An 18,406-nucleotide genomic window follows, 5' to 3' on the forward strand; every position below is an offset into this window, starting at 1 on the left:
TGCTACTTTTTACGATATTTTTCGATGCAGAAACCTTGCAATCGTAGAAGAATAAATCTTAGAACTTATCACAGAAGTGATAGGATGGCAAATTTCTTTCCTATCTGCACACAATACGACTGACTATTAAATTAACTGATCCTTAGGAAAAGAAAATGCGCGTTTAAAATAAAATTTTATTCGTGGGAAATACAATCGTGTGGAAATAAATCGTCAGATACGTCTCCGGAAGTTTGACTTATTCCTTCATCGGTAATCTGGTTAAATCTGGCACTGGTAGCATTATTGCGGCCGCACCTATAAAATATTTAACATTTAGCGATGATTAACCAAACAGATATAATAATTGTTTTTTTTTCGTACTTATTAAGATAACAGACGCGACGATTATACTTAGCAGGCAAGTCGTCCTTAGAAAGTGTTGCGTCGCGAAGAGCACCAAATGTGGAAGTACTCTCGTCAAACCCATCATCGTGCCTCTGAAATACCAACGTCGGAAACTACAAGTTTACACGTTGCGTTCGCAAATACTTGATTTACGAAAATGCGTCTGATGATCTAAGATTAGCCGGATGTATGTTGGCTGCTCCGTTTTGTACGATCTACCTCAGAGCGGTGGGATAATTCTCCAGCAGCAAAACGCACGTCGTTGTGCGTCCGATAGCATAAGCGGCCAGGAAAATCGACGACAGAATTATAGGAATTATGTGGTACAACCGGAAAATGAGTATGAGCGATATCAGGCTAGCCACCAGTCCCGAAGATACTATAAAAGTAATCAGGAAAAAATCCTTTTACAAATACAGCATTAATTTTTAAAAAGTTTAAAATCATAAATTAAATTTAATATCCTAGAAAATGTGTGAAAAGTTTAAAAAATGTTTCAAATCAAGGATGTAGAGTTTCCTTTTTAAAACACTTAATGATCTCGTAATGAATAAGGAGATAGTACGGTTGTTCTTAGGAACTCACTTAAATACGGTTTTCTGCCAATGGCATCAATTCCAATAATGAGCAACATTTCTCCCAACATGTAGCCCAGTGATACCAGCAACAGAAGTCCGAAACGAGTCTCGTTTACTTCGTCGCAGCTTCGCAAAAAACCTAATGCCAGGTTCTGGACATGGATGTTACACGTATCATTTCCACTCACGACATGGTCCCTTTCCATTTCCTGGAGCACGTGCGTATTCCACAGAGCGAGCCAAGCGAATCTTAAACATCGTCCTCGTGATTCTCCTCGCAATCACGCGAGAACAATAGTTGGGATGATACGAAATGTATTAAAAGGCTTACGGAGGAAAACTCCCTTTATTACCCGGGAAAATGTAGAAGACACGCTAACATCCCGCACAGTGTCACCCACTTATATGGAGGCTTGTGTATTCTGTAAATGTGTTCCCAGGTTTTCGTAAAATACTGAAACTGTGAAATACTGTCATCTTCGGTTTCGTCGTCTGGACGCACACAGCCTTCCAGGTCCCTGATCTAAATTAAAAAAATACATTAAATATTCATTCTTTTTTTAAATTAGCTACAAATATTATTTTTCCAAGACTATGATTATTAATTTCGGATCGTCAAGTTTTACCTCATATTTGCAATCCATGCGTTCTTTAAATTTCTTTTCTTTTCACGCGAAGCGAAACATATATTTTTTTCAAACATACTTTCAAATCTAATATTTTTTATCAAGGCTCTTCCAGAATAGCATGGGTAGCAAACGAAGATTTGAACGGGCAAGGAAAGAACAAGATTTCCTCGACGGAATCGCGTTGGATCGTCGTACCGGGTAGGTATCGACGTGTTTCGAATTATTGATGGCGTACATCTGTCGGAGCACCCCGAGCGCTTGTATCGGGCGTCGACGGTATAGCAAGTATCGAGGACTTAGCGGCAGGAGACTCGAGGCGCAAGCGATCAGCAGGCTCGGCATACCGCAGAGAGTAGCGAGGACTCGCCAGGAACTTGTTCGGAATTGCTTGCTTAGCATGCGTATAACGGATGGCATCAAGGACCAGGAGATGCCTTCTCAAATTGTTCATCAAATAAATATAAATATCAGTTTTTGTAAAAGAAAATTACAAATTTATTAAGTATCTTTTTTTAATGTCGATTTTTATAAAGTTTTTTCACACACATTAGATTAAAATCTGTGAATAACTCTAATTGGAAATTAGAAACATAGATTAATCGATTGTTTTTATATTAATTGGCTTATACGTGAAATCTGTTTTGAATTACATAAATGTAAAACTATTTGCAAGATTTTATTTTTTAAGTACTTTTAAAATTGCAAAATAAAATAAAAGTCATTTTTATAAAGGCATTAAAGAAAAATATGAAAAGTATTTTATGAATCTGACATTTTTAAAATTTTGATTAAAAAATTAAAGAACTTTTTTATATTAAAAAATTAAAAATATTTAATAAAAAATGAAGGATTTTCTTTTACAAGCTCAGACACAAGATATATACAAATATTCCATTACCTAAAGCTGATAGATAGCCGACTATCCAGAACATATCGATTATGGCTAAGCAAGTTCCTCTCTTTCTCATTGGTAGGCATTCGATCAGGTAGACTCTGAGGACGATATTGTTACCGGCAACTCTATGAACATGTTGGATGAACATGACGCAATTACTACTACCCACATGTGAATCAAATAAATGCGCAGTTTCAATCATGTAACAATGAACACATAATCTATATCTTTACATATTGTCTTCGTAATATCTTCGCTTTTTTAAATAACATAATAATTGCAAAAAAGAAGCAATATATTTTCTTAATAAAATATTTAAGAATTATTTTTTCTAATAAAAGATGATAAATATGAAATATGAAATATTAGATGTAATAAAAGGTAGCTAAAAAATATTCTATAAATGCTTCACAATTTTATCGATCTCGTATTTTATGAGATTATATCGATCGATTTCGTTATGTACAAAAATAGAATATAGAAACTTACGCTAGTCCCAACACGAATACTGATAAGTATATGAAAAAATTAGTTTGCGCGAAGGACAGGGCAGTCGAGGCGCAAAACACGATGCCCATGGTAATTGAGATTGATTTTTTACGACCGACAGTATCCGATATAGATCCAAACAGGAAAGCACCTACTGCCATACCTACGCAATAAGTGAACGCTAGATTAAATTAATACAACAAACTAATATATGCTTCAATGTACATTTGTGAATATCTTTGAAATAAATTCTGCATAGATATCTGTTACATTTTGTAAATTGTAAATATATAAGAATCGAAAATTTAACACAATAATTTAATTTAATTGATAATTTGATGTTTAATGTTTTAATATTTTTTGCTAGAAATGTATACCGAAACTAGAGATAGCTATGGGCATGACGGCTTGACCTCTATTAAGCTTTAGATCACACTCTATTAACGGTGCTACGATCGGTACAGTCAGAGAAGTGTTTGCTTCTGCGAATGATACTAAGCCGCATAACGCAACGACGAAGTAATGCCAAACACCCCATCCTATATATTAAAATTATTAAATTTAAAGTGCATAATTCTATTTATATGTATTTATATGAATTTAAAAACTTTGCCTCTAAGATTATCTGAAATTAATATTATGACATTAATTATGTCATATTGATGTAACAAGATATATTTATTATGATAATAGTGAGATAATTCTTATCTTCTATGTATGTATATATATATATATATTCTATTCTATTCTATTCTATTTCATATATATATTCTATTCTATTTCATTCCTTACCCGTTTCAGCTATTGCAGTTTCGCAATCGTCACTCATATCATGTGGAAAAATAGTAATAATTTTATCGCAAATGAGCAGATAATTTACCGGAAAGTAGGTTATTAATATTAAAAACAAAAAATGTCTTGCAATTTGCTTGCACAAGAAACATTCACAAGAATCTTTAAACTAAAATATTAATTATAATATAAAGATAGAAAAAAAAGAAATAATGTTAATTATAACTGCTAACACATTAAAAATAAGGTAACATTTCTAATGTGAACTCTGGACAAATTCAAGATCAGTTTGATCATTCGACATACGAAATTTTTACTAAGCTCATTGTCAAATGTTTTCTAATTGCATCGATATTCATTATCACAGTTATATTGCTAAATGCATTCTTGCACATACATGCATTCTTGTACATCAGATAGATAACTCATGATGAGTAATACTATGCGAAATGGTGAAATATTTTTAAAACATGTAGAAAATAAACCCATTTATTAAACTAAGAATGAATATTTTAATGTGTGCTATTTCGATAATGTATGCTTAGCTATGCTAAGTAAAAATTGAAATGTAGACGCGTCAAATTACAAAATTACGCGATGAAAGAGTATAAAACGCACACACATAAGTACAGTGGGTGTAAAAAGTATTCGTAGGAATTTTCACAAAAAATGGATTATTTCTGTGTAACAATAAATAATAAACAAATAATTATTTGTTTATATTATAAATTCTTCTTTTCTTAATAACATTTAAAAACAAAACTCATAAATTATAATTCATGTAATTCATTCGCTTGAAATCAGAATGTCAACATTAACGTACTTAACATTATTCTTTTAGTAGCATGGAGGTAAATTTACATATTTAGCACCGTTCAACTACGCTAAGTTAATTAATAAAAAATTTTTTTATGGTTTAATTTCTTTCTCTTTATTGTAATTTAGTTACCAGCTCTCTCCGCCTATTTTATCGTATCTTTATTATTTATTATTTATTATTACACAGAAATAAAGCATTTTTTGTGACAATTCTTAATGTACGAATACTTTTTACACCCACTATATATTTAACAAGATGTGTGAAGAAATATTATGATATTTTATTGTCTATTGATATTTTATTGATATTCCTTGAAGTATTCCTTTAAGCCAACAATATCGGGCTTCATGGCTTTCTTGCCGGGCTTCCAACCAGCTGGGCATACCTCGCCATGCTTATCAGTGTATTGGATCGCTTGAACCAACCGTAGAGTTTCGTCCACGGATCTAAAATTAAAAAACGCGATAAGATTATTGCTAGTGCTAGATTCGGTACAAAGATTTATTCAATCATCAAAAATCGCGGTACTATTAAATAAATTAGTTTAATTCTTTTTAGCACATTAAATGAAAATACGAAACTTGCTTGAATTCTAAATTTTTCTTGAGAGCCTATATTATGTAGTATTATTGCGACACAAAGTAAACTTTTGTAGATTTATTAATGTTAATATATGAGCAAGAGTTTTACCTTCCGACAGGCAAATCGTTGAGGGTGATTTGACGCAAATTCTGCTTATCATCGATGATGAAAAGGCCACGGAAGGGAACTCCCGTATCTTCATTGATTACGCCGTACTCGTGGGAAATTTTCCTATTCTGGTCCGCCAACAGAGGGATGTTCATTTCACCGAGACCACCCTGTTTACGGGATGTATTCACCCACGCGAGATGGCTGAAGTGAGAATCGGTGGATGCGGCGATCACCTCACAGTTACTGTCATTGAACTCTTTCGCGCGGTCAGAGAAAGCAATGATCTCGGTCGGACATACGAAAGAGCTGCGATCAAATGATATCGTCAATTATAGCTCACGATAGTCGATTTGATTCTGTGTAACTGACTATCTCTTATCTATCGAAATCGTTAAGATAAGTTAGCAATGTGTGCTTTTAAGACCTTATTTCTTGTAAATTTTTTTAAAATTCACATACATTGAATGATGCTTTATTTATTAAAAACCTCTATATCAATTAATTGAAATAAATATATAGCATATCTATTTTTTTAATATTTATGATGCTATGATAGCTAAAATAGAAGCAGTTTTTAAATATATATTTTTGTGTCCATAAATGTAAATCTTTCACAATGCATAATGTATGGATCTCTTTACCTTAAAAATGTTTTAGTTAAGAATTAAATATATGTATGTTTTTAGTTTAAATATTAACACATTAAGCACGTAATACAATAGAACTTCTTGTGTAGCAATCAAGAATTATATAATCCTCTTATGTGTACAAAAGTAAAATCGTAATTTATAATACTTACAAGTCAAACGGGTAAAAAAAGAGCACAACATATTTGCCCTTGTAGTCGGAAAGCTTAATATCCTGGAATTGTCCATTTATAACGGCAGTACCGGAGAAAAAAGGCGCTGGTTTCTGTATCTTAAGCATGACTGCTGCTGTTTGTTTTGCTACAATTAAGAAAAATATAGATAAATTTTACATCTTACATATACGAATTTTATGATATGTATAATATTCAATTATAATAAATATATGTATTTTCAAAAATCATTAAATTATTAGAAGTAAATTATTAAATAAAATAATCTAAGTTTCATGAATCTGTATATCTACGTATGTTTTTACGCGATAATATAAATGCGATGAGATATGGAGCTACAAAATCTGAATATGAATAACATCTTTGTAGCTTTGTAGTTTCTGTGAAGCAATCTTGAACGTGGAATATTTAATTTCTGTAGCATAAGTTTTCCTGCGAAAACTATAGCGGAAATACGTTCTTCCTCTATCAGTAAAAAATATAAATTCAGACTACTCATAATCAGCAGTGTTAAATATATCAATACTTAGCACGAGTAGATTTATACACAATAATAAGCATTCGACCAAGAATCGCCTAAACATTTATTCAGCGATAACTTATGTGCATGTATTTTCGCGCGTATTTGATGTATATTGTATTTGATGTGTTCGCCACACATATATTATAGAGTCTACAGCATACAATATGTCCACCATTATCTTGATGACGAGTCAATAAATGTGAAATATCAATCATGACATTGGACGAATGGAACATAAATAATAATTCGAGCAGAAAAATTTAGTGGCGCACGGAAATATCAGAGAGAATTATGTAATTGTGAATATTTGAAATTAATAAAATGTTATCGAATTTGCGAAAACTAATTTTAATAAAGAGTCATATCTAAAGTGGACTTTAGGAATTGCAAACATGCTTTACTTTAATACTCGTACTTCACCTATCAATATACTCACAATCAGCGACATATTTTTAGGACATTTAAAATGCGCTAATTTTAATTAAAATTTACGTTCTATTTTGCGTAATTAATATTAAAAATAAATAGAGCTTGGTAATTTAAATTTCAAGAATATTTAAATAATTTAAATTTTATAATTTTGATAATTGAATTGAAAACTGAATTCGATTTCTCTCACAAAAGAATCAGAATGAATAAAGAGAAACAAGAGAATCCAGAATGACAGGTGAGGCTTCAGATTAGGAACGGTCAAAAGAACTATAAAGTCCGAAAGGTGTTTGGAATGAAAAAAGATGTTGATAGAAAAGGAGAGCGCTAGATACAAAGGATTATGGTTTTCGAAATATTCTATTGTTAAAAAAATATATAGCATAAAATATGTGGTTTAAGGATTGATAAAAATTAAACGTCATTATTTCTTTTTTAAAGTAAAAAAGGAGGAATGCGACAGCACTTATTTTACACTAAATGCGGCTATTACGAGCTTGGAATGGAGCCGTTTATAACAAAGAAAATGGTGTCGCGTTTAAACGCGAGATCGTTTGCAAAATTACTTCTATGCGACTTCTCGATACAGGCAAAAGTTTTCCTCTATGAGGAAAACTTTTCAAGGCTTTCTTTTCAAGGCTTTGAGACAGTTAAAACTGCGACAAGACATTATGACTTATATGTGACAGGAAAATGAGAACAAAAAATGCGAAACCAACAAAGATTAATATTTTGGTTATTATGTAAGTAATCGTATTTAATTTAACGAAACGGATGATTTTAAATTCTGTATATGTTTACGACAGATAATTTATATCCTTGTCAGATTATAAATCAATCAAACAACGAATATTTTCAAAGAATATCTGTGTGTGCATCCACGAGAGATACAATGTGGTTAATTTGCTCGTAATTTTTGCTCGTAACTCAAGCTCGGAGACTGATATTGCTTGCATAAATACATACGCGATGTGTGTAAATGACTAATAACTTCCAGTGTGTTAAACGAGCCATCACATTGCGTCGATTCGCGCAATGACAATTGAACGCGAAATTACATTTCGAAAAAGTTTGATGTATAATAATTTCTGGATCAATTCCGTATATTTTTTTTATCATTATTTCGTATGACATTTAATAGAAAAAAATAAATATTAATATAATAATAAATATATTAAATATATTAATACATATATATAATACATATATTAAAATAAATAAATATATTAATACACACACAAATTTTCGGAGAAAGAGATTTCCTCGAGAAAAGAAAGTTTTATTTACATATGTAACGATTGGATTAAATAAAATATATCTGTTCTAAATGTTAAACAAAAGTTAGGCTACATATAATGCTATTGTTAATTTCTTTCTAGCTTTCATTTCAAGTATTTTATAAAATATGTATCAAGTGCAAGTACAATACATATTACGTATATTTATTTACGTATTTTTTGCGACATTTATTTCGTCGCAGGGAGGATTGTTATTTCTGTTATTATTTCCGTATTATTATTTGTAAAGATGTGATCTTACGCAACGATTTCTTAAACTCGATTAATATAAAGGGCACGACTCGAGATTCGTTACATTCACCGAATATAATACGCGACGCACGTTCTCGAATTCTCTGTTTCTCTCTCTCTTTCTATCTTTCGCGTCAACCTCCATTCTTGCGAAATAGGGCAAAGGGAATCGCGAAATTGCGCTGTTCGCGAAAGTTCACGAAAACGAAACTTCCGACTTGTGAAATTCGTCCCTACGATCCTTTGTACGTTGCTACGTATCGTCGGGGCGTCGTCTGATAAAGGCCCAGTCGACACAATTTGTTACTGCTATATAACTTGGGAGTAATACTTTATATAACAAATGTTTTGTGATATTTATATCACAGTTACTTCTATTTATCGCTTCCTGTTATGTAATATAAATGTACGAATGCAACATATTATTTACATAACAAGCATGTGGTGCTTCAATATATAACCAATATTGCAGTATGATATTGCAGCAACGTAAAATCAATATCATTAATCAGTTATATGATAATATTATTTTTATATAGAATTTAAACGTTGAATCTACATAGATGTTATATTATGGCTGCGTTTCGAAATTCACTGCTAGTATTGTAAATCTATAGTTTACGTATATTGTAGATTTTCATTACTGACAGTGAATTTCGGAACGCAGCCTTTATTGCAATCATCCGTGGCGTTGGATCTTTTGTTCTTTCCGTTTTGGCTTGTCGTTGCTTCCTATACCATATAGAAAACTTTTTAATAGGTAAGTTATTTTATTATCAGTGCATTTATTTTTAAATGTAAAAAGAAAAGCCTTTTGTGTTTAATATTGCTGTTATTATTTGCAGCATCATATCTGCGATTCCTCAAATTATCGAGGATTAGTGTGGTCTAACCTCTCTCAAGGATAAGAAGAGCGTGCAATAATATCAAGAAAAATATTTGCTTAATTACATTAACTCAGAATGTACTGGTTTCCGGTATTAGAATTATATATTTTTTAAAGCTTCTCTGCAACTCTTGCGTTAAAGAAATAATAGGGGTTTATAGTATATGTATTAATGTAATGATTATTATTTGTCTGTTTTTTTTTATAATTTCTTGAGATTTCACTTTTCTAAAAAATTAACAATAGATAAGTTGAGTTACTATTCTTTAATTACATTGTATTGTGATGTATTGTGATACTTAAATGCCTTAAGTACAAGAAATTCTCATGATATAATAATTTTTTTGTTTGTGATAATTATATTATGTCTCAATGTTAATATTGATATTGTGCATTATAATTTTAAGTATTTTTAAAAAATACTATAAATTTTAAGAAATAAAATATTTTATCAATAACATCGTAACAATTATTTTTCCTTTAATAGGCTGATGGCAGAGAACAAGACGTAAGCGTTTACATCTGTCGTAGTTGTTAACGTAAAATAAGGCAGAGAAAAGCGTATATGTAACCGCATCCACACAAGAGCCTCTCACGACGTACGTATATGTTTTGTTCTGCTTTACTTTATGTCTACGACTACGACAGATGTAAGCGCTTACGTCTTGTTCTCTGCCATCAGCCTTATAAACGTTACATCGTCTTATTACAATTATATCTTATTTACGTATAAGTTATATATATGTTTTATTAATGGTATATATCTTATTTATATATATGTTATATGTATTATATATGTTTCATTAATGTTATTCCTTGGTTGCAGTATTTTCAAGTAAGTATGTAACATATATATAGCAACTATGTTTTTCGGTTATGTATTTGTAACATAAATGTATCATCACCGTTACTTTTGAAAAGGGGCGAAATTATAATATAACTACAACATTGCAGCAACTTTCACGTTATATAAAATGTGATATTGAAATGTATAGCTGTTATATAATGAACACGTAATTGTGTCGACTGGGGGTTGCGCCGTCAGTTTCGGATATTTCATCGTGGCAAAAAAAATGTTGTGTATCTAGAGCAGAGCGATCTTCCCGGCGCGCCATTTATTTGTGAGAGTGCAAATATAATCGCGAGACCGCAAATTATATATACCAGAAAGAGTAGCGGACGTTTGAGGGACGAGAATTAGAATTACCTCTGTTAACTTCTTCAGAAGATCGTGGTCCACGGTGGGCGAGAGACACGATGACTGCGAAAGCAACGGGAAGTAACCGGCGACCGGTTTTCGTGGCGAGATCAATGTTGTTATAGTGTAACTAACAAGGTGTGCTATTGCGCAGGTATATTATACTGATCAATAAGAGAGCGTGCCAAGATTCCGCCATCTTGTATAATTTAAACGCGTTGGCGCGAGGCGCTCCGTACCTCTCGATTGTATGAATAGTCCAAATAGGACTAGTCAAATAGGAAAAATTTATAGACGAACTGCGAAAAATTTTGTTCCGTAATAAAAGTAAGCGCAATTAATGCGAAATATGCCTTCTATATAGATACTAAGTTTACGGGAGAATCGAAGTGTCCAGGATAACAAAAAAAAAAAATGAAAATCATAGCGAAATTGCTGACGCGTCGCCTTTCTCTTCAACGTTGCTAAACCAATCACAGATACGGGGAAAAGGTATACAATCAAAATGATAATGCATAAAATTCTCTATAAAAATTTTACTTATCCAGGTGTGAAAAAGGGACTAAGCATTTCTTGTAATTTATTCTTCACCTCTTGTTCGTGTTGTTTATTCATCTCTTTTTCGCGCAGTTTATTAATCCGTTCCAGTTGAAGAACTTTGTCTTGCAGCATTTTATTTTGATGAAGTAAGTCTACATTTTGCTGCATCAGTTTTTGTACACCATCTTCAATGACCTTTGAATTTTCCAGATGAGATGTACTAAACGTATCTCTGCTTATATGTTAAGTCTGAGAACTCGATGCAATTTGCGTGGCAGAGCATGATGCTTCTTCAATGGTGACTTTTACTGTTTCACTTGCAGGCGTTGATATCGCAAAACTTTCAGAGCTGGATGCAATACACTCTGTGGCAACGTGATTCTCTTCTCTTACGTCTGAGCCTGAAAATATATTATTTAAATTTGAATATGTAACGTAAACCTCTTTTTATTTTATATTTTAAATACACTACGCACAAAAAAACTAGAACGCTTTTCGTAGCTTAAAAAATGAATTTCAACATTGAGAAGAAAATGAAGAATACAGTAACTTTCCAGGCACGGAAGAATTACTAGAGCGTGATTCCGTAAAGTATGATACATGAAAATATGTCAATAATTACCCAAATCATTCTCCGCTGGAGCTGTTATATCGTCCTCTGCAAATTCCATCGGAATCGCATCCGATTTCAACATCCGAGACTTCACAGGGGTATAAGTAGGAAGTAGCTCAAGTAAGAACGATCGATCTTTGTACTATGAAGGATGGAAATGTTGGGAACAAACGCGAGCTACATAAACAAATTTTAAATAATTCATCAATTTTATTAAAATGTTATTTTTAACACTTGTTAAATTACACTTTGAACGTATCAGAGAATCAGAATATTATACAATATACATACCATTCTTGGGGTTCACATTTTCTTTGCAAAATATTTTTCATTTCGCAATCAATTCTTCATTTTTCGGAAACGAAAAATAGTTTACATTTCGGTTATTCCGTGATGTATTTTTGCATTTTTTAAACGAACACGACGGCATTATAAACAAGGGGTTTTTTTATATTGTCGCGATGTTAAATAGCTGCGTGGCACGTGGCTGTTGTTATTGAGAAAGATTATGTTATAATAGCTATAAGGGCTATATAAGGCAATGCCTTTTGCAAGATGGCGGAAACTTGGTGCTGCGCAGAACGTGACGAAAATACGTCCACGGGAAGAGCACATCTTGTTAGGCTGAGTTCCCACTGAGCGCGTCAAAGCGTCGCGTCAACCAGCGCGAGACAATCCCATTGTAATAACATGTTATCCGTGTTATTAGCACCAGGACCAATTTATCTCGCCCACAAACCTCAAAACGAAAAATAAAGCTATCGGTTACCTTCGGTGGTCTCCAGCCGCAGCCCGGTAAAAGAAGTCCATCCTGTCCCAACGGACACGGCGCATCCAATCCTGGAACACCCTCATGCCCCTTGTTGCCTTTGTCGCCCTTCCTGCCGCGTTTACCCGGCGGCCCCTGCGCGCGCACGTGAAATGCATCATCTATCTGACAGCGCGAAACGCAAATTCGCGACGTGCAAATAAGGCCAGGCACATAATATTGTTGGATTATGCAATTATACTAATACTGGTGAGATCGGTGCACAATACCTCGACGAGTACGAAGTGCGGAGGAGAGCGTGTCGCGGGTCGCCGTATAAATTAGCTGGACTTTAAATTGATAATTAGGCTTTTTCATCCACCTCGGTGGACGCCTCGTGTCATAATTGATCGCTCGGGATAAACCGAATCTCTTCTGTCATTGACGTTCATCGATTTCCGACGCGACAGCGCTCTCGTTGGCGCTTCGTTTCTCGAGCACTAATGTCTCCTCTAATATTATTCGCGTCTCTCGTCATTAAGCGCTTTCAGGGAACGGTGGTGGCAGCATATACAAATTCGTATGTACGCGCAAAGTATGTTAGCCTCGCGAGGAACTTGATAGGAGTAGGCGTGTGTGTACGCGTGTGAGGATGTTCTCTCCGTGTTTCCTACAACGAGAGAGCTTCCTTCGCTACATCACCGTGACCTTGCAACACTGCGTGATTTCCCAGTCTCCTCGTCGTAAACGATGACGACGGCGTCGACGATACGGAGGTATCTCCGACGTGCTTGCAGCGATAGTCGTGAATAAAAGATACGCGCGAGGATGCGAAAGAACTGCTTTGATTTGATCGCTCCGAAAATTTATGCGCGGTTAAAATATGCTCTTATATCAATTCCCCGCGTTTAATCTAAGAGCATCGAAATAATCAAAATCGGAATCGCTAACGAAATCTAACGATAATTAATTTCGTTTCTAGATCGTTAATCCGACATCGTGATGATTTTACCGTAATAAAGGTAAACCAATCGACTATACCTCTCGATCCGGTGTAAGAGCTTCCTCCGCTAACTCGCCAGAACGTATGATTACATATCCGTTAGGAAGCGAACTGTATATCCGACTACTTGCTCTCTCTCTCTCTCTCATTAATTCATTATTAGTTGTATCGCTGTGCATTCTTGCACATACATCAGATAATGATGAGTAATACTATGCGAAATGGTGAAATATTTTTAAAACATGTAGAAAATAAACCCATTTATTAAACTAAGAATGAATATTTCAATGTGTGTTATTTCGATAATGTATACTTAGCTATGCTAAGCATAAACGGAAATGTAGACGCGTCAAATTACAAAATTACGCGATGAAAGAATATAAAACGCACACACATAAGTATATTTAACAAGATGTATGAAGAAATATTATGATATTTTATTGTCTATTGATATTTTATTGATTCTTGAAGTATTCCTTTGAGCCAACAACATCGGGCTTTATGGCTTTCTTGCCGGGCTTCCAACCAGCTGGGCATACCTCGCCATGCTTATCAGTGTATTGGATCGCTTGAACCAACCGTAGAGTTTCGTCCACGGATCTAAAATTAAAAAACGCGATAAGATTATTGCTAGTGCTAGATTCGGTACAAAGATTTATTCAATCATCAAAAATCGCGGTACTATTAAATAAATTAGTTTAATTCTTTTTAGCACATTAAATGAAAATACAAAACTTGCTTGAATTCTACATTTTTCTTGATAGCCTATATTATGTAGTATTATTGCGACACAAAGTAAACTTTTGTGGATTTATTAATGTTAATATATGAGCAAGAGTTTTACCTTCCGACAGGCAAATCGTTGAGGGTGATTTGACGCAAATTCTGCTTATCATCGATGATGAAAAGACCACGGAAGGGAATTCCCGTATCTTCATCGATTACGTCGTAATCGCGGGAAATTTTGCTATTCTTGTCCGCCAACAGAGGGATGTTCATTTCACCGAGACCACCCTGTTTACGGGGTGTATTCACCCACGCGAGATGGCTGAAGTGAGAATCGGTGGATGCGGCGATCACCTCACAGTTGATGTCATTGAACTCTTTCACGCGGTCAGAGAAAGCAATGATCTCGGTCGGACATACGAAAGTGCTGCGATCAAATGATATCGTCAATTATAACTCACGATAGTCGATTTGTAACGATTGTATTCTGTGTAACTGACTATCTCTTATCTATACGAAATCGTTAAAATAAGTTAATAATGTGTGCTTTTAAGACCTTATTTCTTGTAAATTTTTTTAAAATTCACATACATTGAATGATGCTTTATTTATTAAAAACCCCTATATCAATTAATTGAAATAAATATATAGCATATTCATTTTTTTAATATTTATGATGCTATGATAGCTAAAATAGAAGCAGTTTTTAATATATTTTTGTGTCCATAAATGTAAATCTTTCACAATGCATAATGTATCTCTTTATCTTAAAAATGTTTTAGCTAAGAATTAAATATATGTATGTTCTTAGTTTAAATATTAACACATTAAGCACGTAATACAATAGAACTTCTTGTGTAGCAGTCAAGAATTATATAATCCTCTTATACGTACGAAAGTAAAATCGTAATGTATAATACTTACAAGTCCAACGGGTAGAAAAAGAGCACAACATATTTGCCCTTGTAGTCGGAAAGCTTAATATCCTTGAATTGTCCATTTACAACGGCGGTACCGGAGAAAAAAGGTGCTGGTTTCTGTAACTGAGGCATGACTGCTGCTGTTTGTTTTGCTACAATTAAGAAAAATACAGATAAATTTTACATCTTACATATACGAGTTTTATGATATATATAATATTCAATTATAATAAATCTATGTATTTTCAAAAATCATTAAATTATTAGAAGTAAATTATTAAATAAAATAATCTAAGTTTCATGAATCTGTATATCTACGTATGTTTTCACGCGATAATATAAATGCGATGAGATATTATGGAGCTACGAAATCTGAATATGAATAACATCTTTGTAGTCTTTGTAGTTTCTGTGAAGCAATCTTGAACGTGGAATATTTAGTTTCTGTAGCGTAAGTTTTTCTGTGAAATATAATGGAAATACGTTCTCCCTCTGTCAATAAAAAATATAAATTCAGACAATTCATAATCAGCAGTGTTAAATATATCAGTACTTAGCACGAGTAGATTTGCACACAATAATAAGCATTCGACCAAGAATCGCCTAAACATTTATTCAGCGATAACTTATGTGCATGTATTTTCGCGCGTATTTGATGTATATTGTATTTGATGTGTTCGCCACACATATTATAGAGTCTACAGCATACAATATATCCACTGTTATCTTGATGACGAGTCAATAAATGGGAAATATCAATCATGACATTGGACGAATGGAACATAAATAATAATTCGAACAGAAAAATTTAGTGACGCACGGAAATATCAGAGAGAATTATGTAATTGTGAATATTTAAAGTTAATAAAATGTTATCGAATTTGCGAAAACTAATTTCAATAGAGTCATATCTAAAGTGGACTTTAGGAATTGCAAACATGCTTTACTTTGATATTCGTACTTCACCTATCAATATACTCACAATCAGCAACATATTTTTAGCACATTTAAAATGCGCTAATTTTAATTAAAATTTACGTTCTATTTTGCGTAATTAGTATTAAAAATAAATAGAGCTTGGTAATTTAAATTACAAGAATATTTAAATAATTTAAATTTTATTGATAATTGAATTGAAAACTGAATTCGATTTCTCTCACAAAAGAATCAAAATGAATAAAGAGAAGCAAGAGAATCCAGAATGCCAGGTGAGGCTTCAGATTACGCAACGGTCAAAAGAACTATAAAGACCGAAAGGTGTTTGGAATGAAAAAAGATGTTGATAGAAAAGGAGAGCGCTAGATACAAAGGAATCCTCTATGAGGAAAACTTTTGCCTGTATCGAGAAGTCGCATAGAAGTAATTTTGCAAACGACCTCGCGTTTAAACGCCACACCGTTTCCTTTGTTATAAACGGCTCCATTCCAAGCTCGTAATAGCCGCATTTAGTGTAAAATAAGTGCTGTTGCATTCCTCCTTTTTTACTTTAAAAAAGAAATAATGACGTTTAATTTTTATTCATCCTTAAAGGTCACATATTTTATGCTATATATTTTTTTAACAATAGAATATTCCGAAAGCCATAATCAATAAAAAATGTTAATTTATTTTTTAATTTTTGTTGCACATGACCACTTGTTAATGTCAAGAAATAGATGTAAATATTTGTAAAGATTTTTTCAAGACTTTGAAATAGTTAAAACTGCGACAAGACATTATGATTTGTATGTGACAAGAAAATGAGAACAAAAAATGCGAAACCTACAAAGATTAATATTTTGGTAAACATTATGTAAGTAATCGTATTTAATTTAACGAAACGGATGATTTTAAATTCCGTATATGTTTACGACAGATAATTTATGTCCTTGTCAGATTATAAATCAATCAAACAACGAATATTTTCAAAGAATATCTGTGTGTGCATCCACGAGAGATACAATGTGGTTAATTTGCTCGTAATTTTTGCTCGTAACTCAAGCTCGGAGACTGATATTGCTTGCATAAATACATACGCGATGTGTGTAAATGACTAATAACTTCCAGTGTGTTAAACGAGCCATCACATTGCGTCAATTCGCGCAATGACAATTGAACGCGAAATTACATTTCGAAAAAGTTTGATGTATAATAATTTCTGGATCAATTCTGTGTATCTCATTTTTTATAATTATTTCGTATAAATATGACATTTAATAGAAAAAAATAAATATTAATATAATAATAAATAAATATATTAATAAAAATGTTCAGAAAGAAGAGATTCTCTCGAGAAAAGAAAGATTTATTTACATATGTAACGATTGGATTAAATGAAATATATCTGTACTAAATGTTAAACAAAAAAGTTAGGCTATTTATAATGCTACTGTTAATTTCCTTCCAGCCTTCATTTCAATTATTTTATAATATAATATAATTTAAAATATGTATCAAGTGCAAGTACAATACATATTACGTATATTTATTTACGTATTTTTTCCAACATTTATTTCGTCGCAGGGAGGATTGTTATTTCTGTTATTATTTCCGTATTATTATTTGTAAAGATGTGATCTTACGCAACTATTTCTTAAACTCGATTAATATAAAGCGCACGACTCGAGATTCGTTACATTCACCGAGTATAATACGCGACGCACGTTCTCGAATTCTCTGTTTCTCTCTCTCTTTCTATCTTTCGCGTCGACCTTCATTCTTGCGAAATAAGGCAAAGGGAATCGCGAAATTGCGCCGTTCGCGAAAGTTCGCGAAAACACAACTTCCGACTTGTGAAATTCGTCTCTACGATTCTTTGTACTTGCTACGTATCGTCGGGGCGTCGTCTGATAAAGGTTGCGCCGCCAGTTTCGGATATTTCGTCGTGGCAAAAAAAATGTTGTGTATCTAGAGCAGAGCGATCTTCCCGGCGCGCCATTTATTTGTGAGAGTGCAAATATAATCGCGAGACCGCAAATTATATATACCGGAAAGAGTAGCGGACGTTTGAGAAACAGGCGAATTAGAATTACCTCTGTTAACTTCCTCGGAAGATTGTAGTCCGCGGTGGGCGAGAGACACGACAATGACTGCGAAAGCAACGGGAAGCAGCCGGCGACCGGTTTTCGTGGCGAGATCCCCTTTTGATATCAACCGCTACATATATACTAGTAGACGAAGTCGAGCGGCATCGAGACCGTCGCGACATC

General features: G+C 33.3%; 3 protein-coding genes and 2 long non-coding RNA genes across 12 annotated transcripts; 1 reads left to right on the forward strand and 4 right to left on the reverse strand.

Moving 5' to 3' along the window:
* Window positions 1-158: 158 nt before the first annotated feature.
* LOC145962769 (synaptic vesicle 2-related protein) lies at window positions 159-4,111 on the reverse strand. Of its 4 annotated transcripts, none has more exons than XM_083084112.1 (10): window positions 3,771-4,111; window positions 3,392-3,517; window positions 2,979-3,141; window positions 2,493-2,614; window positions 1,790-2,031; window positions 1,319-1,488; window positions 973-1,214; window positions 607-766; window positions 364-479; window positions 159-297 (listed from the first exon to the last, which is right to left on the reverse strand). In XM_083084112.1, exons 1-10 carry the CDS (start codon window positions 3,805-3,807, stop codon window positions 239-241), a joined length of 1,437 nt encoding a protein of 478 aa, XP_082940238.1. In that variant the 5' UTR covers window positions 3,808-4,111; the 3' UTR covers window positions 159-238. The 4 variants fall into 4 exon arrangements, with proteins under 4 accessions (XP_082940238.1, XP_082940236.1, XP_082940237.1 ...); XM_083084110.1 differs by having other exon boundaries at window positions 1,790-2,028; window positions 3,356-3,517; XM_083084111.1 differs by having other exon boundaries at window positions 394-479; window positions 3,356-3,517.
* Window positions 4,112-4,243: 132 nt separating this feature from the next.
* Prx2 (Peroxiredoxin 2) lies at window positions 4,244-10,850 on the reverse strand. The gene is made up of 4 exons (XM_083084115.1): window positions 10,678-10,850; window positions 6,083-6,230; window positions 5,281-5,589; window positions 4,244-5,036 (listed from the first exon to the last, which is right to left on the reverse strand). The coding sequence occupies exons 2-4, from the start codon at window positions 6,208-6,210 to the stop codon at window positions 4,889-4,891; spliced, it is 585 nt and encodes a 194-aa protein (XP_082940241.1). The 5' UTR covers window positions 6,211-6,230; window positions 10,678-10,850; the 3' UTR covers window positions 4,244-4,888.
* Window positions 10,461-13,186, forward strand: LOC145962776 (uncharacterized). Of its 4 annotated transcripts, none has more exons than XR_014435957.1 (5): window positions 10,461-10,806; window positions 11,033-11,354; window positions 11,419-12,439; window positions 12,531-12,839; window positions 13,112-13,186. It is a non-coding gene; the product is annotated as an uncharacterized LOC145962776 (long non-coding RNA). The 4 variants fall into 4 exon arrangements; XR_014435955.1 differs by having other exon boundaries at window positions 11,419-11,638; window positions 11,710-12,839; XR_014435956.1 differs by having other exon boundaries at window positions 11,419-11,638; window positions 11,766-12,839.
* On the reverse strand, window positions 11,190-13,171 carry LOC145962775 (uncharacterized). 2 transcript variants are annotated; one of them, XR_014435951.1, is made up of 3 exons: window positions 12,591-13,171; window positions 11,831-11,998; window positions 11,190-11,609 (listed from the first exon to the last, which is right to left on the reverse strand). It is a non-coding gene; the product is annotated as an uncharacterized LOC145962775 (long non-coding RNA). The 2 variants fall into 2 exon arrangements; XR_014435952.1 differs by lacking the exon at window positions 12,591-13,171 and adding an exon at window positions 12,113-12,583.
* A 631-nt stretch (window positions 13,187-13,817) lies between the features above and the next one.
* On the reverse strand, window positions 13,818-18,385 carry LOC145962773 (peroxiredoxin 2-like). Its single transcript, XM_083084116.1, has 4 exons — window positions 18,230-18,385; window positions 15,223-15,370; window positions 14,417-14,725; window positions 13,818-14,172 (listed from the first exon to the last, which is right to left on the reverse strand). Exons 2-4 carry the CDS (start codon window positions 15,348-15,350, stop codon window positions 14,028-14,030), a joined length of 582 nt encoding a protein of 193 aa, XP_082940242.1. The 5' UTR covers window positions 15,351-15,370; window positions 18,230-18,385; the 3' UTR covers window positions 13,818-14,027.
* Window positions 18,386-18,406: the final 21 nt, after the last annotated feature.

The sequence above is a fragment of the Camponotus vicinus genome, unplaced genomic scaffold (assembly GCF_025532165.1).
Source record: "Camponotus vicinus isolate PSW18456_S1 unplaced genomic scaffold, iyCamVici1.0 SCAF_12, whole genome shotgun sequence".
Taxonomy (NCBI): domain Eukaryota; kingdom Metazoa; phylum Arthropoda; class Insecta; order Hymenoptera; family Formicidae; genus Camponotus; species Camponotus vicinus.